Here is a 23702-nt window from a genome sequence, read left to right as displayed (position 1 = left end):
GGAGGTTGTGGTGGGATGAATTGGGAGATTGAGATTGACATATATACATTACTAATAAGAAAAAAAATCAAATTGTACACTTTAAATATATGCAGTTTATTGTATGTGAATTATATCTCAATAAAATTTCTTTAAAAAGATTTTTAAACTTGAAAAAAAAAAAGCCTTGGAAAACGTCAGCTCCTGCTTTTGTACATAAAGAATTGACCACCAAGACAACATAAGTAAGTGTTTAGATCCAATCCTACAAACTCTCTAAAATGTTCTTGTGAACACACTTTTTTGCAAAGGAAACACAGAAAGTAGCAACAATACATTTATCAGGATAGTGTCTTCTAGTAAACACGTTGTCCTTGCCAAAGTTCACTGAACATTTAGCTGCCTCTTACAGTTATCCAAAATAAAGTGACAAGTTCCTGAATTTCTCTAGCAAGATCACCATTAAAAAGTAGGAACTGCCATATACAGATAATGCTCACTTTTAAAAACAGATGCTTGTACGTGTTCATCTCTAATTTCCTTATGCTGAAATGTTTGGTGTTGGAATGTGAGGTATTTCTCAGAAAACAGAGTAGTAACGTGTAAGATGAAATGTTTGAGCAATATTTCTTACATCACATGAAATTCATTATGAAATGCCATTAGATGTAGTCCTTCATTATATTTAGCGAGCTTGAAGTTTCCATTTCTATGTAGACTAGAAAAGGAAATGTGAATTATATAAAATTTGAATGTAATTAAAAATTAAAATGTATCACATATTTATAGTAGCAAAAAAAATAAAAAATAACAATAAAATAAAATAAAACAGATGCTTGTAAACTTTGGAACGAAAATAATGTTACCCATGAAACGATAAAACGAATTTGTACTCTGCTACATGAGTTCTCCTCCATGTAACTTTAGGAAATCTGATAGGTTGGCAACCGGATTTATACCATAATCATCTTGTATTTCTTGTATCTGACAAATCCCAATATGCAGTTAGCACTCAGAGTTTTATGAACGAATGAGGGGATAAACAAATGAAAATCTGTGGCAGATGATTACCACTGGAATAGGTGTCAATGTTAGAATCTGCATATATGGCATATAGTGCATATAGATGCACTATTACTATACTTCAGAAATGATTTGTGATTCATCTAATGTTTTTAAGACATAGAATGTTCTTTATGTCAACTTATTTGATTTACGTGTTATTTCTTGTTAGAATCATTCGGGTGTTTTTTAATGTTAGCTTTTTCAAAAGTGTCTATTCTCTGTCAACATCTTTCAATGAACTTCAATGAAATAAATGATTACTCAAAAAAACAACAAAAAAAACACAGATGCTTGTAAAAATGACCCAGGAGGCCTAGCCCATTTCAGTAAACCAGGGGTCTGTGTACAAAACTGAAAAACCAGAGGAAGTCACATGATAACTGAAGAGCTAGAGAAACATTTCAGGGAAATACTGATGTTGTTTCAAGTTAGGTAAATGTTTGGATCAAAATGAAGGGCCTTGAGACTTAGAAATAGATAAATGGGGACTTCCCTGGCAGTCCAGTGGTTAAGACTCCAAGCTCCCAATGCAGGGCGCATGGTTTCCATCCCTGGTGGGGAAACTAAGTTCCCACATGCCACACTGGCCCAGCAAAAAAAAAAAAAAAAAAAAAAGGAGATAAATGGCTGTTCTGTATCTAAAACCGTTAAAAGTCATCAGATAGCTCCAGCTGATTTAGCTCTTCAGCCTAGGTCATCTCCTCCCTGGGCCTGCGGCACTCACTTATGGGACCCACAGCTGCCTGGCCGGACTCCTCACTTCTGACTCCTGGATGCTCTTTGGCTGAATATCCCCTGGAATGTCCACGTTCAAACAAAAATAGCTGACAGTGTAAACGTCCCAGTGATTTCTGCTCTCAGTTTGGAAGGGAGTACCTGGAACCACCTAGGTTAACCGTTTCCTCTGTATTCCTCAGACCTTAGCATCTAGGCTCACTCACCCCTATTCTAGACTCTGAAGCCGCTGAGGACTCTAAATCAAGGTGACTCTCCCACTTCAGTCACCCAACTCTCCAGCAGTAGAGTGACTCAGCAGCAAACTTGCTCTGTATATAGTCCTGCTCTTCCTGTAAACTGCAGCCCTAATTATGCGGCTATCTCCTCTATTTAATTGCTGTGTTACTTGTTTGTTTGGTGAAATTGCTTTAATTTGCTTGCTGGTTGGTTTTTTTTTTTTTTTTTCTTCTTCCTTTCTTTTCTTTTTAAGCCAAAACCCTACCTTGTTCTGCTACTTCAGTAGTTGGTTCCTTGCCTTGTTCCTTCATGCTTATGTATTGTACTAATTCCCCAGTTGCTTTGTGAATAGAATTCTGCTTTGCCTGTCCTTTCAGATACTGAAGCCCTAAAACTTGGTTCCCCTGGCCTTTACTATGTTCTAACAGATTAAGGCCTAAGTATGTAGCCACAGGCTGGAGAGTCACTGAGTGTTATGGTCCTCAGTTCCAGCAGTCTAGAACCAACCCAAGTGTCTTCTACATGCCAGGCACAGGAGAACTGAGGACACTGCAGGGAACTAGACAGACAGAGCTCCTGCCTTTGTGGAGTTTACCTTCTGATGTGGCTATACACAGCAAAATAAATAAGCAATTATAATTATAGGTGACGAGTATCATAAATAAAAAAAAAAGCTTCATCTGCCCCAGCCTACTGCTGATTTGTGATACCTGCAGCTTACAGGAATTTCTCCTGCATCTGCTGATGAGAACTTCCCTGAAGGTTTCCCCTGGTTAAAGCAGTCCCATCAGAAATTTTCACAGAATCTGAGTTTGGAGCTTTTGACAATTATGTTGTTAAAATAAATAAATAAAATAAAATAAAATAAAATAAAAAAGTAAAAAGTGACCAGTCCCACTAATGCTGACTGGGAATCCTTTAGCAATTATGGGATCTCCCCTTCCACATGATCATAGGACTCTTCCCCTTGCCTGGGAAACCCCAGGCTCCACACATGCAACTCACAGGACTCCCTCAACTTCCTCTTCTCTTTCTCTTCCTTTTCAACTATTTGAAAAAATAATATCTGCTTATTTATAGAATCAAATAGAAAGGTGTGGACAATTGTATCCATCACCAATAAATACAGATTTTAATTTTTTTTCAAATAGCTAATTCCAGTACCCAATTTAAAATTCAAAAGCCATTATTGGATGTAGAGTAAAAAATGAATCTCTCTTCCACTCTTTCTTCCAAATCATCCTGTTTCCCTGCCCAAGACAACACTTACCATTTTCTTGTGTGTCCTCCCAGAGATGTTACATGCACGTATAAGCAAACACAGAGACACTCTCTGTCTTTCACACAAATGGTAGCATACTATGTATACTGATTTTTACCTTACTTTTCCAACAAACAATGGATCTTGAAGTTTATTCCTTACACATAGAGCCATTTCACTCTCTTTAATCGGTGAATGTCATCCTAATATATGGCAATAGTACAATTTGAATTGTTTCCTATTAATGGACATTTAAGTTGACTCTAATTTTTTTACTTTGTGACACTGCAATTAATAGTCTTGGATATAGCCTTTTAACATAAGATATACTCTACCCAGAAAATTCCATAATTACGTTTCCCACTATTATCTCAGTTTTGTACAATTGTAATCCTATATGCCAATTTCCTTTTAAAAAAGCACATGCTTGCAGACGTGATAAGGATGGTTTTGGTACACTTGAAATTCCACGTGGAAACAAAAATTTTAAAACTTCTGGGCAGTGTGAACTGCAATGACAGGTACAGTCCTTGTCAAGATAGCAAAATGCCACCTTAGGAGCATTTCTTATTTTAAGTGTTTATTGTTTTCAGAATTTCTATGTTGGTCAAATATGGTAAAACTCAGGCAGCCACATTATCTGGCTCAGGTAGAAAAATAAGCACACAACTGTATGACACGAGCATATTGAAAACCTTGCTGTCTGGCTTCCCACATGCTGAAAACAAGAGTCATGCTGCTGGTGTGGAATCCCGTGGTAATTCATCAAAAGAAAGAAGCCCTGAGATTGGCTAACAGCCTGTATCTGGTGCCCTCTAGTTCCTTTCCCCAAGAACTCAGTAGTAAAAAGCAACTCTAACCAATCACTGAAGTACATGGGCAAGAATGTGTTTTATCCTTCCACGGCTGTCTTATACAGATCATGTGCTTGGGAAGTGGTTGTTTAGGGTAATGATAAAGGAAGCGTTACATTTCATGGGTTGTTGGAATTAACCAGAACTTCTCTGAAAGACGTAAGAGAAACTGTGAATGAAAAATCACAGTAATCACCTGGCTATGTGTGTCAAGCTCTTCAATCAGAGGAAATCAAGTGCTGGACAAAGAGCTGGAGAGGAAGATTGCATCCCAGGGACTACTGACATCGCTTTATCTAAGGTAAGTGTTTTGGCGTAAATGATAAAGCAGAAGATGTGAGAAGAAGATAATTCTCTTGCATTCCTAAGTGTAGCTAGTGGGTCTACACATTTTTCAATCAGAAAATTCCTAAGGACGCCACTAGTAAAGCTCTGGATAGAACCAAAAGTAGTTTCCAGAGTGTGTGTGCCAGTTTTGAACCTGAGGGTGAGCTCCTAGCGGTCTTAGATAACCTGGCTGGGCAGTTGGAAGATCCAGGCTGAGGCAGTCAAGTAGGATGTGATGGGCACCCGAAACTCTGTCTTTCAAGGTTCAAATGTGAATCTCAGTGTGAGGTAGCCTACTTGGGAGCTACATTTTAGAAAGAAGTGCTGCCCTTGCAACCACTCTCCCTCCTACCTTCTGCTCCCAACCTGTTCTTTCCAAAGCATTTGCTTTTAACTAGTGAGGCTGTTCCAAGGCTTTACCTGTATGGAGCTACTGCTATTCTTTAATTATGTGCAATTCAAAGTCACAATTCAAGCTCCACACTTGATTTGTGTGTGTGTGTGCCAACAGACTTTCTATTTTTTTTTAATTTAATTATTTTTTATTTTTATTGGCTGTGTTGGGTCTTTGTTGCTGCGTGAGGGCATTCTGTAGTTGCAGCGGGGGTGCTACTCTTCTTTGTGGTGTGCCGGCTTCTTATTGCGGTGGCTTCTCTTGCTTCAGAGCACGGGCTCTAGGTGCTTGGGCTTCAGTAGTTGAGGCACATGCGCTCAGTAGTTGTGACTCGGGCTCTAAAGTGCAGGCTCAGTAGTTGTGACACACGGGCTTAGCTGCTCCACGGCATGTGGGATCTTCCCCCACCAGGGCTCAAACCCGTACCCCCTGCATTGGCAGGTGGATTCTTAACCACTGCGCCACCTAGGAAGCCCCAGACTTCATTTTATAACTAAAATACAACTGGGCTACCCAGAATTGGTAATAGCAAATGTACCATACTTGCCCAATGCCTATTTTGAAGTTTTAATATCAGACATTCAAAAATCTGATCCTCAATTTCACCATTTGCAAGCCAAAAGGTGGGGTCAGATTCAATGATCTCTAAGTTTTCTTTCATTGGTCTAACATTCTCTGAAGCCATGAAATTTCTTTCCTATATGTTTTCTTTTCCTTTTTAGTAAATAGAACTTGGAGTAAAGAGAAGAGGAATTCCCTAATGCTCATTTATCTCAGAGCCATAGAAGGATTGAAATTTTATTTCAATTCTGGTTTACTTAAGATGAACACCATAGTTGGTTACTGTTATAACAGTGACCATTTAAAGTGTTCATACTTACTCTCTCAGTAGCAGATAAAAGCCACATTTATCCAACTCTCTGCTTTTTCTAGATAATACGATGAACTGTTTCCAAAAGCTTATCCCCATTATTACCACAAATACATGCCTAAAACCAAACTCCTCTAAACATTTGCTCAACACAGTAGTTCCTCTATCCCTAGACTTCTCTTTTTTTTCCAGTTAGTGATATTGCGGGTTTCACATCCACACCCCCTAAGTCATTTTGGACTTCTCTCTTTTCTTAGGTTCATCTCCATCAAGTGTATCCAATCATTTACAAAACCTCAGTGATTTTTAAGTCACAGTGCCTCACTGACCAGTCCCTTCCTCTCCTCCCTCACAATTTCTTCATTATTCCCTGTAGTTCTCCCGTATTAGCCTTCAAACTGCTTTCCATGCTTCAATCCTTCCTCTTTCCAAACCATCCAATAACCAATACAATATTGGGTTTACTAAACTGGGATGTTCTCCATGTTACTTTCTGTTCAAAACCCTTCACAGACTCCCCAGTGTATATAGGTTACATTGAGCTCAAACTATGTTTGTGTCTGTCTCTCTCTCTCCCTCTCTCTCCTTCTCTTATTTGCAAATCTCTGTGTAATTTGGTCCTACTTTTCCTCTCCAGCTTTTTTTAATCCCTATTTTCCAAATTTCCCTGGCATTCTATTTTTGTTTATGCTGTTCCACTCATATGCCCTTTCTTACCCGCTATGCTTATCAAAATACTATCCATTATCCAGCTTAAATTTCCCCTTTTTGAAACCCAGAATCATCTTCTAAGTCTTTCCAACCATTCCAACCTAAAGTGATTCCTCTGTCCTCTGAACCTTCATTGCATTTTTTACCCATAACACATACTTAACACTTCAGAATTCTGTCTTCTTAGTTTTCTTTTAACTCTCATATGTTTTTATCTCCCAACTACATAGTAAGGTAATTAAAGGCAGTTACTGTATCATTCACATAATGAATCCTGAATTGTAGAGTTAGACTGCCTATGTTTTAATCCTTGCACTGTTATTTACTGACCTTAATCTTGGTCTCAGTTTTCTCATTTGTGAAATGGAAACAATGATAGTTATTCCCTCACAGGGGTTTTGTGGGTGTTATGTGAGAGAATATATGCAAAGAGTTCAGAATAGTGCCTGGAATATGGTAAACACTCACTAAATGTTAGCAATTATAATAATTATTCATATCTCTCACCTCCAAAGTACCTAATATAGTGCCTTGGTCCATAACCATGCTTAATCAATACTGAGTGGAATCAGTTGAGTCAACTGAGGGAAATAAGGTAGACTGTGTGGGTGGTATATTGTGGAGTAGGGGAACTTCCTGGCATCACTAAAATCATGCCACAGATGCCGTCACTTATTGTTGTCAGCAAGCCAGCCTCTTTCTAAGTCCCTGCCACTCCCTACTACTGCTCAAGAGACTTCTGAGGGTTTGGCTCAGTGAACAGGGAATGCTTTCCCAAGCATCCCTCCCTTCCTGCCAACTCAAACTAACCTGGCTGCAGAGAGCAGGCTGCCAAACTTCCTAAGGTGGTACTAAAAATGTGGACCAGAGAATTCTCATATGCCCCAAAAGAAGCCTACCAGTCTACGATTTCATTTGCGAGCCCCCAGGACTGGCCTGCTGTAGTGGAAAACAGGCTCAGTGAGATGCTCTCCTTTCATGTCGCAGTGTCAGCGCGGCACCCCATATCACCCACAGCTAAAGAGCAACAGATGCCGGCCAAAGAGGGGGACAGGTCTGTGCTGCTCAACTGAGCCATAAAAGCAGGGTTTTTAAAACACGGGAACTATAGAGTTTGAACCCCAGTAAACATCACAGATATCACTACCATGAAGCAGCCCAATCAGATTCAACAGTTCCAGGCTTAAAGCACGTATGCCCCCATTGAAAACAATTCAGAGAGGCAAGAAATAATTTTGTTAGAGGTGAAAAGTGTGATCAAAGTTGTGAACTCAGGTCCACTGAGACAAATATGTGCTTTGGATGCAGACAGACCTGGATCCTTCCTATGCAAGCTGTGTAACTTCGGGAAATTTTTCTAATCTCAATTTTCTGTGGGATAAAGGGGATTGTAACACAGCTCAGGTGGCTGTGGTGACACAAATGAAATAATGCACTTCAAGCAGCTGCCAGGCCTGTGGCACGTGGCAGGGGCACAATCCAGGGACACACGTTCCTCTCTCTCTCACTCCTAAAGCAGAGGCATCCTGCCCAAGGCTAGGAGTGAGGCGCCTGGTGACATTTCCACAGGCAGGTGAGTGAGATGATTTTAACATTTCTGAAATGCTGGCCTAGACTGTGCTGGGGCTGGACAATTCACAGAATTGTGTAGGAAGGCGCGCTGCTCTCAGTGCTTTCACACTTGCAACTCAGGAGCCCACCTCCGTGCAGAGGGCAGTCTCCTCCCAACCTCCCGAAAGAGACCTGGATTCAACCTGGCTCTCACCTCAGTTTTGACATGTTGCCAATTCCAACAAGGCCAGTTTCCTTACTGAAAGCAGTCCTTCCCCCGGGTAAAATCCCAACAGCTTCATTTGTTTAAATTCCTTTATTGGTCTTGCTAACACCGGGTGTGGTTTCTCCTCATTACGGAATGTTGATAAAAAGCAAGCAAGCACGGGAAAGGAAGGCAGCCGCTCGATTCCTTTGCCGCCCAGGGAATGATCCGTGCTGCTGCCGGTGAAGGAGGCGTCGCTGAGCCGAGAGGCGCCCGCCCGGCCGGGCAGGGGGAGCGGGGCGGGGAGGTCGGGTCCCCAGGGCTGGGCGCGAGCAGAGGCGGCGCGGGCACCTCGGGCGGCCGCAGCGGCCGGGTCGAGCGCGACAGGTTCCAGCAGCTCCCTTCACCCCTCTCCACGCCTCCCGGGTTTTCCCCTGGGTTCGAGGTTTCCTGTTTCAGTTCTCGGTGATCTCCAGCAGCAGGTGCTGGTTTGCCAACCTCGGCTCCAGACGAGGCGAAGGAGGAGAAGGAAAAGAGGAAAGGGGAGGAGGAAGCGGCGCAGCGGCTGCGGCTGCGGCTGCGGCTGCGGGCGGCCGAGGGGCGAGGCGGCCACGGGAGAGCTGGGCTCGCTCTCCCCGCAGAGCAGCGGCGCGGGCGGCGGGCAGAGCCGCGGCCCCGGCGTGTGGCCGGCGGGCGGGCGGGCGGCATGGGGGAGCCTCCCGCTCGCCCCGCGCCCTAGCGGCGGCCCGGGGCTGAGGGAGAGGCGGCCGCCCGCCGGAGGGTCCCGGGGCGGCCCCGCTTCCAGGGCATGTGTTGATGGCTGAGGAGAAGAGACTGCAAGTAGGTTGAGCAACAGATCGGGGTGCGCGCCCGTGGGGGTGGGGGAGGGGGAGTGGTGCCAGCCCGGGGAGGGGGCGCCGGGGCTGCGGCCGGCGGGGAGGGCGCGCGGGCGGGCGCGGCGCCGAGCGGGGAGGGCCGAGGTGGCTGCTGTTGCCTCGGGCCCCACCGCCGGCTCGCCGCTTCCTCGCGGGGTTGGCCATGCCGGGTAGCGGCCCCCAGGTTTGTCCCTCGGGAAGGGGATGGAGGGGCGGACAGCGGCGACCGTGGCCCTGAGGGAGGCGGGCGAGGGGAGGGCCGGGAGGCCGCGCCCGAGCGCCGGGCGGAGGGGCCGGGGCTGGGGCGGCCGCGCCGGCCGATCTCCAGGCCCAGGCGGGTCCGGCCCCCGGAGGTCGAGTCACTGAGCCCCGGCGGCGCCCGGGGCTCGGGCAGGGTCGAGCGGAAAGCCCAGCGCATCCTCCCGGGGGGCAGAGGCGGCTCCACGGGGGATCGCGGGCGAGGTGAGGCCAGTCTACCGGGCCCCGCGGCCTAGGGCTGCGGTCCACTCCCGGCCGCCCCAGGGCACGGCCGCCGAACATGGAGGCGGGCCCGGGCGCCCCGGATGGAAACGGACCCACAGTCCCGCTCCTGCGGCTCGGACCTGGCGCGCTGGTGGGGTGAGGCAGCTCAGATCCAGCCCCAGCCATTAGCTTTTATTTATCATCCATCCCTCCAGCTAAACCGCTGCCCCCCGGCGGGCCGTGGCGATAACCCCTCTGCCTTCCCACCCCTCCCTGCACCCCTCAGCCAGCAGTCTCCAGCCGAATTCCCATTTTCACCCAGCGTTCATTTAGCTGGCTCGGTTCCCGTGTTTAACTCCCTACAAAGGTGTTACGAATACAACTTGGAGAAATGAATCCCGATTTTCTTCCCTAAACTGTCTTGTCTTCAAGACCTTCAAAACAGCCTAAGCTTCCAAGTACTGATTACCCTAACTGGATTTCTTGCTGTTTGGGTAACCGTTAACAATCCTGGTTTGTGCTCTGTGTTTTGTGATAAAGAGATGAAATACTAATCCAGATATAGGGAAAGTTTTCCAGTTGCTTGCAAGACTGTGTTGGAATATCCCCAGGCCCGTGAGGCACTTATTGATGCAGATTTTTTTTTTAAAAAAAACCATCTCAGAATAGTTGCAGAGATACTTGGGGCTCAGTATATTTAGAGATTTGGGAAAGTTCATCAGTTCTTCACTTATTTCCTCGTTTAGTTTTTCTAATGCATAGTATAAACGGAAAACAGTGGATATGCCTCATACAAGTTTTTGGACTTTCCGAGAACCATAAGAAGTAGGAATATATGTTTTTTGTAAAGTTTTAATATATTTAGGGTATGAAGATATGAATTCCATTTATTTAATCACATATGCAATTAATTTTAGTAGCAATCTCTCAATTTTGGTGTTAGCTGTGTTTGAACATAAGGATAGCTTCAGCAAATATTTGTAAAATTGTCTTACTGTTGATGAACCTAGGAAGATGCTTATTTCAGACTTGCCTCTCTATTCATCTGCTTTCTATCAACTTGGCATTCGGATTTTAAGTTACTTTAATCTGTCTACTTGAAAGTATCCTAAAAATCAGAATGGTCTAGTAACTGCGTATCTATGATTTGAAATGTTTGAGTATTTTTATTTAGTTTAAGAATGGATTACATTTCTACTTCTAGAAATGTAGTATACTTAAACACTATTAAGTATATAGTGTATACTTAAACACTATATGTAAAGTAAAATTTTTTAAACAAGACACCGCAAAGAGACCACTATTTTTTTACCTGCTTTTAATAATGAAAGTCTAATGAAACTAGTTTATTATAATAGAAAATATTAAAGGATAGGAAACAGAAACTTGGAATGTTTGCTGATGGAAGTTTTTATTAGTCATTTCCTTTTAGTACATTTTTGTTTTAATTACTAGACTAATAAAAGTATCCTATTTTATATTACTGGCTTCTCTGGAGCTATGTTTTCATGGATTATATCTGCCAAATTGGACCCCAAGTGTTCAATATAGTGTTTTTTAAGTATTTTTCTCATTCTACAACTGCATTACCTTGTCTTCATTCTAGCACACTACAATGCTTTCTACATTAATTTTAATTACTATAACAGATGTAAAAGTGTTGCTATCATTTTATAGTTTTTAATATTTTTATATCATTTTATACCCTTTTAGTGCTTTCCATTGTTTTTGTACATATATTCAAAAGAATTCTACTCTCATTCTTATTTGATAGCAGTTTTAAAGAAGCAAACATAAGATTTTAAGGAGGAGGTTTTTTTTTTATCATTTTATTGTTAGAATGTAGGATTGTAAACTAATCATCAGTTATTGCTCGTGTGAGACTGGCAAGCTTCTATTCCCTCAGCAGATAATTATTTAGTATCCATCTAGGTTCTGTATAAGGACCCTGACTCTAAAAGAAGAGAGATTATGAACAGAGAGTACATAAAGCTAGATGGAATGTTCTAAGTGCCATAAGCAAAGAAGAAGGAAATTCAGGCACTGGGGAAGGTGGCATGCCAGGCATTAAAGGTGGGAGTCATTTCCAGATGAATAGCCTGAGTCAAGGAAAGCAGGGAGTAGATGATCCAGTGTGTCTGGAGCATTCCCCAGATGATAGCAGTAGTGGATGATTAAGGCGGCAAAGATGGTTTCAGGGTATAGCTTTTATTGGAAAAAGAAATATTAACTAAGAAGGTCAGTGAATAACAAAAGCATATTAAATCAGGATTTCAAATGTAAACCTAAAATATCAAGGTTCTGGTGTTCAAGAATACCGAATGTTCAAAAAAAATCTTGGATTTTAAGTGCTGATATGCCTCTTGTATGATCATCTCTAGGTCCATCCATGTTGCTGCAAATGGCATGCCTTCTTTTTTAAAAAATTTTTTTAAATTAAAAAAATATATATTTTTTAAAATTTATTTTTGGCTGCATTGGATCTTGGTTGCTGCACAGGGGTTTTCTCTATTTGTAGCACGAATTGGGGCTACTCTTCATTGCGGTGCAGGGGCTTCTCACTGTGGTGGCTTCTCGTTGCAGAGCATGAGCTCTAGGCACACAGGCTTCAATAGTTGCAGCATGTGAGCTCAGTAGTTGTGGCACTCGGGCTCTAGAGCACAGGCTTAGTAGTTGTGGCACACAGGCTTAGTTGCTCTGCGAAATGTGGGATCTTCCCAGACCAGGGATTGAACCCATGTCTCCTGCATTGGCAGGCAGATTCTTAACCACTCCACCACCAGGGAGGTCCTCATTCTTTTTTATGGCCTAGTAATATTCCATTGTATAAATATACCAGATCTTCTTTATCTGTTCATCTGTTGGTGGACATTCAGGTCACTTCCATGCCTTGGCTATTGTAAATAGTGCTGTAATGAACATTGAGGTGCATATATCACTTTGAATTATGGATTTCTCCTGATATATGCCCAGGAGTAGGATTGTAGGATCATATGGTAGCTCTATTTTTAGGTTTTTAAGGAGCCTCCATACTGTTTTCCATAGTGGCTGTATCAACTTAACATCCCCACCAACAGTGTAGGAGGGTTCCCTTTTCTCCACATCCTCTCCAACATTTATTATTTGTAGACTTTTTGATGATGGCCATTCTGACTGGTGTGAAGTGATCCCTGATTGTAGTTTTGATTTTCATTTCTCTAATGATTAGTGATGTTGAGCATCTTTTCATGTGCTTTTTGGCCACCTGTATGTCTGCTCTGGAGAAATGCCTATTTAGGTCTTCTGCCCATTTTTTGATTGGGTTGTCTGTTGTTTTTGATATTGAGCTGTTTGTATATTTTGGAGATTAATCCCTTGTTGGTTGTATCATTTGCAAATATTTTTTCCCATTCTGTAGGTTGTCTTTTCATTTAGTTTATGGTTTCCTTTGCTGTGGCACACTGTGTTTTGGATCTCATGGCATAAAGTTAACTTTCATATCTGTGATGTGGAGATATCAATTCTCTATCTTTGGTTTTTATAGCTTACATAATAATAGCTATTGTATATTGTGCACTAATGTGCCAACATCACATTTATGCTTTGCTTTTATTATTTTCTATAGATGAGGAAACTGAGACACAGAAAGTTTAAATAACTTGCCCAAAGTCACACATCCAGTAAATTGCAGAAGGAAGTTTGAACCCCTGAATCTGACGTTAAAACTCATGCCCTTAACCACTGGGCAGTTCTGCCTTCCTGTGATACTATTTTTAGTTTGTTCTGAAAAGTGTGTCATTGTGTGTGTGTTCATATGTTGATACACATCGTTTGAAAATTAAGAGATGCATGATAATTCTTATGCCCAGTGAACTAGCATAAAGTGAAGCCCATAAGCAGATGTCTGAACAGTCAAAGCATTCTGCCTTTAAGATAAATTATCAAATCTCTAAAGGTGGATAAGGAATAAAAATCCCAGGGTCTTCCTGCTTGCCTGGAACATTTTTCCCCTGTTCCCCCTGATCTTTTGCCTGGCTCATACCTCATTATTCAGGCCTCGCCTTAGCTCTCACTTGGTTTACTCCATTGTAGGTTAAGATTGATAATAGTAGGTGGCACCTGCTGTGCCAACACTGTTCTCAGGGCTCTTCTTATATTAATGCATCTGATACTTACTGCTCTCCTGTGAAGAAGTATTTCAATCCTTTTTTTTTTTTTTTTCTCATGAGGAAACCAGACTCCAGTGTGGTTAAATAACTTGCTAGAGGTCTCACAGTTAATAATGGCAGAGCCAGTGTCCCAACTTAGGCTCAGTACCAAATATTAAGGTCTCTTTAACCTAATACAGGTTAATAAATATATCTGTTATTGTGAGATTTAAACTATATAATGGGATCATCTCTCTTGGGAGTTTGGCTCTAAGAAGGTATATCTTTTTCTTGTATAATTGGAATTATACTGTTCATAGAGCTTGGTGCCCCACCTTTCCATCCCCATTTAACACATAGTAAGGATTTTCTCATGACATCACAAATATTTCAAATGTTTTCTTCCTAAGAACATATTTTAATTAATCATTCTCCGATTTCGATGTTATTTGTTTTTACCCAGTATTTTAATATCATAATGCTTTAGCTGAACATCCCAGTAGAATTTTTTTTTCTGCATCTGTGTTCTTAGGATTGATTCCTAGAAGTAATGATCAAAGAGAATAAGCTTTAAGGTCTTTTATTCCATGTTTGAATGAACTATAGTTTGTTAGATGAACATTAATGTCTAACTTTAATGCTGACCTTTTTCTACTTATATTCTAAGATATTAAAGTAGTGCAGATTGATTAAGAAAAAGCAAAGAGAAAAGTAAAACCACCTGAAATCTTCTTACCCATAAATAACCTATGTAAATATTTTGGTAAACACTCTCCTATTTTTTATTCCTGTGATTATACTTTACAGAATTTTTACTTGGGTTTAAATTTAAAAAACAAGCATTTTCTAATCACTCATCTTTAGGCAAAATTATTTGTTTACTCTCCTGTGCTTTCAAAATATTGTAAATCCCTCTGTAACATACATATTTGGTGATAGTTATCTTCATTTCTTTTTTGCTTTCTGTGTCTCTGCTCTTAATGTATAAAACAGAAAAAAAATACTAGCTAGAGCATAGATTTGTCATAAAGATTAACTGATAATACAAAATGTTTATAACCTTCTACTGTACCTTGGATCTTCTTTATCTTGTTTGTAGTCTTTAGGCAAGGACTGTGATCTGCATTGTTTTATCCCAAGTCTTCTGCAGTATTTGGTACCCAGTATATACTTCATGAATATGTTTTTATTGTTAAAGGCTGTAAAGTTTGTTCTTTAAATGGATCTGCTGATGTGGTAGGATGAACAAAAGCCAGTAGATGGTTAACAGATGATTGCAATAATCAGTGCAGAGCAAATTACAGTTGGTATACCCAGACATTTTAAAATTAACTCAGAATGTATGATGTGATTTCTTGAATGGTCATTTACATTTGCTCTTATCTACCCCACTTAGCTGGAGAAGGATATAAAAGTGAATTTCTAAAAGTTAGTCTTAAACTCTTTCAAGAGCAAAACATTTTAACTATTTTAAATGGAAAAATTTATATACATGGATTATATTTCTCTACCTTCAAGTAATATGTAGCCTATAATATCACTTATTGTGAAACATAATAAGAGCTACCATTTATTGGGCACTAACTTTATGCTGGATACAGTGTTAAGCACTTTACTTATATTATCTAATTTAGTTTCACAACAGTTTATAAAGTTTATACTGTTGTTTTGCCTATCTTCCAGATGATGGAACAGAGATTTATCAAGAGTTCTGATTTATCCTAACTAAATGGCAATGCTTGTTTTGCTTTTTTTTTTTTTTTTTTTTTTTTTTTTTGTAAAGATGGTGAGGACAGCAGAACTCAAGAATTTCTGTTCATTTACATCAATGATTTTTGGTCTCTCTCCTTGCTATTAACTGTTCCTTGCTGATGTCACTTCCTCCTTCTAATTTGAAGCAGGTAACTGCTGTGGGCTGTGAAACTGAATGACAACAGCTAATATTATGGCTAAAATGAAAGTATTTAGGCAGCAATTAAAGGCCTATAGGACTCACAGATTGTCCAGGTTGAAGAACTGAGAGATTGCACTTTCAGAGAGAGCAGATGGGGCCTCTGACATCATCTAGACCTGGGTTTGAATCTCAGCTCTGTCCTTTACTGGCTATGACCCCAGACGAAAACTCAAGTTTCTTTTTGATTTCTTGTACTCTGCAAGTGGCTTTTACTGATTTAAGCTAATGAGTGTAAAAGTGTAAAATAGAAGGCTGTTACTGTTACTATAAAATGATTTAGTAGTATTCACTGAATTGATAAGACAGATTTTGCTTTATTTTTCTGTCTACTTATTCACTGGCTCTTGATTGTGTTCTGAGTAATTGAGATTACTAGATAAAAAATATCTATAAAATCAAGTTTACTGTTATTGCTTCTAATATGTCAGTTTATATTTTAGATTTTTCAAAGGGCTTTCAAAGTTATTCATGTCTTTTAGGGTGAAGCTAAAATTAGTTTCTGTTCTTTGTTCTTAGTCATCTGTACTCATTTCCTATTCAAAATTATGTGGGCTTAATTTTATCCTTATTCTGTGACTTGGTCTGTTTCAAATCTTGGCTTTTCCTTTATAGTTTATTTTTATTATTTTGTATACTTACAGGGAGCAGGTTTCCCATGTAATTGAGGCTGCCTCCTCATTGTTGACTTAGACATTTTTTATCTTTGTTATCATTTTCTTTGAATTGCCCCACTGAGTTGGCGATTTTATGTATTAGATACTTCTTGGAATTTGGCTGTAATTTTAAATGATTAGTACATATCTAAAATGCTGGAAATGAGAAATAAAATTATCTATTTTGATAAAGAGGGTATTTCTATTTTTGCTAAGAAAGAAAAGTGCCTTAAGTGACATAAAAATTGTGGTCATAAAGTATGTTAAAATTAGCAATATCATGCATAGGAAAAAATAGTTTTAAATAGGAGAAATGTTTTCCAAAGTGCATTTCTATTATTTTGACTACTTCATTTTATTTTTTAAAAGTAAATTTTGAGTTAAATATTTTAACATTTTTATTTTATCACATTTTTAAAATAGAGAAAAAGTAAAAGTGATAGTGAAAAATCATCTATAATTCTCCTCTAGAGATAACTTAAAGTATTGGTAATGTTTTCATTTTTTTAAAAATGTCCTAGTCAATATAAATACACACTTTAAACATTTGTATGTATATGTAGTTTTGTTTCTTCCTGTTCATTTGATATACCATTTTCCTGTATCATTAAATATCCTTTTAAAAGATTATTTTTATTGGATGAATGACATTCAGCATGTTCAAGAACTGCAATTTAATCAAGCTCATGTTGAGTTTTTAGAGTATGACCAGTTTTTTTATTGTTATAAAGAACAGTGTGATAGATGTCCTTGTCTATAGATCTTTGTACACATTGATGAATATATTTTAAACAAATTCCTAGATGTGATCATGCAAATTGCCCTCTAGAAAAGTTGCATCAATTTATATTCTTATTAGAAATGCATGTGTGTCGCTCTCTGCACCTATCACAGTTTCCCTGCACAGCTTGTCTTTGTTAATTTGATAGACAAGAATGACATAATAGTGCTAAGAAACTCCTTCAGTAGAGTCAGAGAGGCTGCCTTTGAGTTCCTATTCTGACACTTGTGTGATCTTGGGCAAATTTCCTATGTTCTCCTAAGCCTCAGTTTCTTTGTGAAATTGAGGTGATAGTACCTTTTATCATGGTATTATATCATAATTATATCATAATACCATGGTTGTGAATATTAACCAATAATGTATATTGAAGTATAAGCCCTTGAGAGATGGTAGCTATCATTATTTATTATGAATGAGATTTCACCTCATTATATTTTATACCTTTTATAAAGGTATATTTTATGCCTTTAATTTTATAAAGGAAAGTTATTCAGTTTTAAATGACCATCTAGTTACCCTACTGAACTCTTTTTTGTGCTGTTAGTTACATTGTAGGACTTAGTTCCAATACTTTCTCAGTTGACTGTCTTGATTTTCAGGTTATATTATAGTGACTTTTTTTTCTTGTCTTATTGTATTGGTTGAAATCATAGAACAATGCTGATTAGTAGTAGGCATTTGAAAAAAAAAACAGTAGGCGTTTGAGTTTATTTCTGATTTTAATGGGTCTTTCTGTTATCTCACTTTTTAAATGCCAGTGGCTATTGTTTCCTGACGTAGGTGTCCTCTGCTTACATACACAGATATCTATAAAAGTTAAATGTGAGAAACTTGAAAACAATTTATATGTTATGGGAGGATTCCCTTAAGTTATTAAATTCCTAAGTATCTTTTAGGCACATCTTCAAAAATATATTTTCAGCATTTGACTCATGTTCTCTTCTTTTTAAATTGAACATGCAGTATGTCAATTTAAATGAGGCTTAAATGTCAGCAGGGCTGAAATTTTACTGCTTTCAACCCACTTAATGATTCCATCCTTGTCTCAGTGATACAGACTTTGAGACCCACTCTACTTTTTACCATTGTCTGCTATTACATTATATTTATAAAATACTAGTCTAAGTAAATGAAACAGATTTGCCCCTTGTAAAGCCCTTTATTCAAATAAAGTCTTAGGGTCACAGTCCCAGTAGCCTCCTTACTCAGCCTCTGAGGCATCTTTCAGAACATTGTTTAAAGATGAATACCCCCAAAAAGGATTCAAATAATTTACAAATCACAAAAATTACAGTGCTACTGAAACTGAAGTTTTCAGAGGCTAGCAGGAAACCCACTTTGTGATATTGTAAGGTTTTTGTTAAATAATTTTTGTACCAAAGCCTAATTTAACATGTTTTGAAAAATAATTAAGTATAGCAACATATACTATATGAAAATATGGTATTCACAAATCTAGGTAGTGTCTTTCTATTGTTAGGTTACTAAAATCTGGATCCTGGACTCTCTTCTTTTTTCTACAGTTTTCCATCAATTCAAAACTATATTTTTAAATACCATCTAGATGCTAATGACTACCAAATTTTTATCTCCAGTCCTGATTTCTCTCTTTTACCCAGCTGTTTTGGGACAGCTCTACTTGGATAGCTATTAGTATCTGAAACAAAATGATCTAAAACAGAATTTTTGTCCTTCTAGATCTGTCCCTTTCCAGGTCTTCCCCACTTTCATGTTACTACCATATTCTCAGCTGCTCAAACCAAAAACCTAGAAGTTCTCGATTCTTCATGTCTCTTTCATCTTCCACACCCATCCAATGCAAGAGTCTTTAATCAATATTTATGATTAAATGAATTGAATTAACTGTTCAATATTAGAAAAATCCATTATCGTAGAATAAGATCTACTGGTTAATGTGTATTGTGATAATTTGACTATTCTATATAACTTATCTTTCTTATATTTAGAACTTTTGTATAAAGTAAAAGTAAGATTATACATATATTTGGTTAGTTTTAGTGCCATCTTTGTTAGGTTTTGTCAACATAATTATGCTAGCCTCATAAACCAGTTGGGATGCTTTCCATGTTCTTAGGTGCCCTAGAATAATCTCAGTAACAAAGGAGTTTGCTAGAACACACCCATAGGGCCAAAAATATAGCATTCTTTGTCAGGAATGGAATAGAGGATATAAATCTTTAATCAAGTTATTTCTTCTATGGTTATTCACACTTACAACCTTTTCTTAAGTTAGCCTCAATTATGGATTCTTATTTATTGGCATAAAGACTTATGCAAAGAATCCCTTCCATTTCACTGAACATTATATTTGTATTGTTATGTAATTGTAGAGTTCCTCAACCTCTTGGTCACATTTTTAGGAAATTATTCACTTATTAATTAATTAATGTATTCATTCATTCATATTTAGAACCAGCTCCCCACTGTGTTAGCCATTTCTACATTTTTTTGCTTCCTAATTTACTTTTTTTTTAAATAAGTTTATTTATTTATTTATTTATTTAGTGGCTGCGTTGGGTCTGTTGTTATGCATGGGCTTTCTGTAGTTGCAGTGAGTAGGGGCTTCTCTTCGTTGCGCTGAGCAGGCTTCTCATTGTGGTGGCTTCTCTTGTTGTGGAACATGGGCTCTAGAGCACAGGCTCAATAGTTGTGGCGCACGGGCTTAGTTGCTCCATGGCACGTGGGATCTTCCTGGAGCAGGGATCGAACTCGTGTGCCCTGCATTGGCAGGTGGATTCTTAACAACTGTGCCACCTAGGAAGTCCACCTAATTTACTTATTTATGCTTTTAATTTTATTCCTTTATCTACCTTTATTTTGGTTTGTTTGCTCATTTTAACCTTTTTAATTTAAATGTTTAACTCCTTTATTTCTTTTTTTCTATTAAATACATTTATACCACTAGTTTTTTCATTGAGTATCAGTTTGGTTACATTCCATAGGTTATAATTCTATTGTCATCCATTTTTAATGTCTATAATTTTCCTTTTTATTTTTCTTTAACTGCAAGGTTATTTGTAAGATAGCTTTAATGTACAGATATTGGGTTTTTTAGGGTTTTTAAAATTTGTTCTTGGCTATCTGATGCTGACTTCTCATTTTTGTGTCTCATAGAGTATACTTCCATTCTCTATGTTTGAGTTTTTCCTGAATGCCTTGAAAAAGTTGGTTTAGCACAAATGTCTTCTGTATCTTATCATTGACGTCAAGAAGCCCCTAGTGAATTACTCTGTGAGTACTTGAGATAATGGTCATTTTAATAGTTGTTTTTTGCTGTTGTTGATTAAATACCTATATAACCTGGAGTTTAATGCCATCATCATCATTTAAGGCCTGTGGATAAAAGAAGTAAATCTAATGCTTTGGATTGTCAGGGCTTTTTGTCATTTTTGTGTAAGGATACGGGGGTGTAACTTTCAAAATAAGCTGATTTCCCAATCTGTTTGAAGTGTTTGAGTTCCTTAAATGGGGCACCTCTGCCTGCAGATCTCTATATCTCTTGGCCCTCATGTGCTCCCTAGGACTTCCTGGAGTTGGAAGTTGAGCCAGCAGCTCTGTTTTTCCATGGGCCCCACTGTGCTCTTTACCAGTTTATAGTATTTCAGGGTGCATCTTCCAAATACTCCCCACTCCCACCCCCAAAATTGTAAAGCTTTGGAAGTAAAAACTAGTCTTTGCTGACCTGTTTATGGATGGGATGAATAAATTGGCCAAGAGAAATAGCAGAATTATAGAAAATACTCCACGTTCTTTAAAATGGATGGTAGACAATTCTAGTCATCCCGATAAGTAAAGAAAACAAAATGCTTTAAATTGCTGCTCTTTTATTTCCCACTAAGTTTTCTATTTTTCAGTGTTCTTTCAGGTGTTTTGATTACATTAAAGAGAGCCTGTGATTGGTCCTAAGGTCTTTAGCCCTCTCTTTTGAATAAAAACCTCAGTAGGGAATCAGAGGCAGCTAATGTTTGAGGTCAGATCCTGATCCACGAATTAGAAAAATTTTCTGTACTAAGAGAGAGACTAGGTTCAGAGTATAGATAGTGTTAAGTGTGATTTTGAAAAAGCATCAGGAGTTGGCTTATAAGAAAAAATTTCACAAAATTAATTCTGTGAGTTTGGTTGATGTAGAAAATTTTTTGACCTAGGTGGCTGGGAAGCACGTGCCAGGTTGGCAGCTGCAGCTTAGCTTCTAGACTGTCCCATGCTGAGAGAGCACCTGAGTGAAGATGTGGCAGGTGGAGAAAGCACTTTGGAATTCCTGAGTGACAGCCAGAAGCCAGAATGCCAATTTGGCAAGAGTGCTACCAGGTGCTGAGTCTTGGGCCTGTGCATTCCTCAAAATAACAAGTAGATCATAAATGTTTATTTCCCACTTTGACAGCAAATGAGTACTTAAGTTTTATGTGCATTTTAATAGATTGAGTACTATTTGATGATAAACACCTAATATAAGCCAATCCAGTTCAACATGGATTTCATATTTGATCAAAATCCTGAAATAATTTTCTTCTCAGTATGTGCTAACCTCTTCCTCAACTTTTTGTATTATCTCTTAAAATATAATCAGAATTAGAAGATAAAATAAAACAATCAGTTATTTATTTTAGAAATACTGGGTCTAGGGACTTCCCTGGCAGTCTGGTGGTTAAGACTCTGCACTTCCACTGCAGGGGTGCAGGGGGCATGGGTTTGATCCCTGGTCGGGGAACTAAGATCCCGCGCGCCATGTGCCACGGCCAAAAAAAAAAAAGAAAAGAAAAAAGAAATACTGGGTCTAAAGACTGATCAATTTGTTTTATTGGTAAATCTTTGTTTCCCAATAAAGTAGTTTTTTGCTTACTAAACCCAGTGGCTTCAGAATCTCTTCTGAGTGAGAAATGCGGTGAGCTGGTTCTGTTCTCCCTGCACCCCCTTCTCTCCATGCACGTGTGTGCACATGCACACACGACACGCAGAAGCCTAGAGGAGGAAAGGTGCACCGACAAGAAAGGAGGTTCAGAGACCAGGATTATGCTAAGATTCTTACATTTAACAATCTTTCATTCATCATTTTCTCTAAGCAGCTACTTGGTTTAACAAGCTGTCCTTAGAGTAGCTATTGTACTTACACCCCTTCCCCAAGAATCTTTCACACTTAAATGTTTCATAATTCTTTAATCATATAAGCATCACAGTACCATCGCTGATCTTTCTTTTGCAGTTTTGATTGTTATGGGGAGGGAGACTGGACGGAGCAACTAGGATGGGAATATTTAGACAGCCAAATGGTAGCATGAAGCCTCTAGGTATCTAGAGAGCTGAGAAAGAAGATCAAAGATGCATTAGAAAAGGAGGCAGAAGAGCAACAAGAAGGCACCTCCTGCTTCTGAACACTGGCAGTTCCCTCTGGCGGTGCCTGTCCTCACCTTTCACTCTTCACTCACAGTCATTCCTAGCCTGCTGGGTCTTGTGGAGGCTGGAAAAGCACTGCAGGGTTGAGGGTGGTAGGCTGGTTAGTTGTGATTGAGAATTAACAGGCTAAAGGAGAGCTAACGTTTGCCTTATTGAACCAACTCCATTTTCCCAATTCACTGCTGTTCCTTTTTTTTTTCTCTATGTTATTATCCTTTTATTTATTCCCAGTCTTTCATTCATACATAGGTGGGCATCCCTTTTTTCTCTCCTGCCCCATTGAATCCATTCACCTGGTTTAAGGTTCTTAAAGAAAAAAAAAACCTTATCCCTCCCTACCCACCAAAATATCTTTCTATATCTTATTCCTTTCCTGCAAACTTATTAAAAGAATACACATGCTGTCATCTCTTCTTCAGCACACACTTCCTCCTTAACTGGGATTTTTTAGCCTGTGTTCTTGTGGTTCCCCAAAGGGTCCATGGATAGAATTTGGGCATTCTGTGATGTTGCATGGGAAAAACAATTATGTATTTTTGTTCATATCCTCTAGTTGAAATTTACCGTTTCTCTCAATTATGAAAGTATGTAACAAGTCCAATTTTAATAACAGTATATATGAGTGTGTCACCATAGAAATCATAGATGTTTCCCTGTCATGTTACAGTAGAAATAAATGCTCTGAAATACCATTGTTACTTCTAACTACTTCAAAATCATGGTAGTTATTAGGTCTGCTGCTATATCTTATTCTAATGTGTTAATAAAAGGCATATATTTTACTATATCACATTTTTACATATTTTGATGACTTTTAATATAATTGGCTTCTTTGTAATGCAATCTATGTTTTTATTTTATCCATTTAAAAGCATTACTTCGAAAAGAGGTGTATAGCCTTCAATAGACTGAGAAAGGATCTATGGCACAAAAACTTGCTTAGGAGCAGCTGCCTGTTCACCCCACCTGTCTTCATATCTCTGAAATAGTTCCCTCAGTGGCCACCAAGCACCTTTACCCAGTGTCCTTTGTCGTTCGGCAGTGTATTTGTATCATTTAATGCCATCAGTTATTTTTTGTTACTCCTTCCTCTTTTGTCTTAGTATCAAATCCTTACTGGATGCACTGGATCATCTTAGAAAATATCTCATATTTGTTTCTTTTTTTCTGCATAACTTTAGATACCAATCACCTTTTGCTTAGACTATTATATATTATAATACCTTCTTAACTTCTTTGAGTTTCTTGACCCCTCAAAACTAA

General features: G+C 39.0%; 1 protein-coding gene across 1 annotated transcript in view; it reads left to right on the top strand.

Moving 5' to 3' along the window:
* The first annotated feature begins 8722 nt into the window (after positions 1-8722).
* The window catches only part of ZC3H12C (zinc finger CCCH-type containing 12C), a 75176-nt gene continuing 60196 nt past the window's right edge, over positions 8723-23702 (top strand). Inside the window, exon 1 of the mRNA XM_057750937.1 lies at positions 8723-9012. Within this exon, the coding sequence (XP_057606920.1) occupies positions 8989-9012 (24 nt within the window). The 5' untranslated portion in view covers positions 8723-8988. The remainder of the gene's footprint in view (positions 9013-23702) is intronic.

The sequence above is a fragment of the Hippopotamus amphibius genome, chromosome 9, assembly GCF_030028045.1.
Source record: "Hippopotamus amphibius kiboko isolate mHipAmp2 chromosome 9, mHipAmp2.hap2, whole genome shotgun sequence".
NCBI classification, from domain to species: Eukaryota; Metazoa; Chordata; class Mammalia; order Artiodactyla; family Hippopotamidae; genus Hippopotamus; species Hippopotamus amphibius.
The sequence above is the reverse complement of the archived record's forward strand: the minus strand, read 5'-3'. Positions and strand labels throughout refer to the sequence as shown.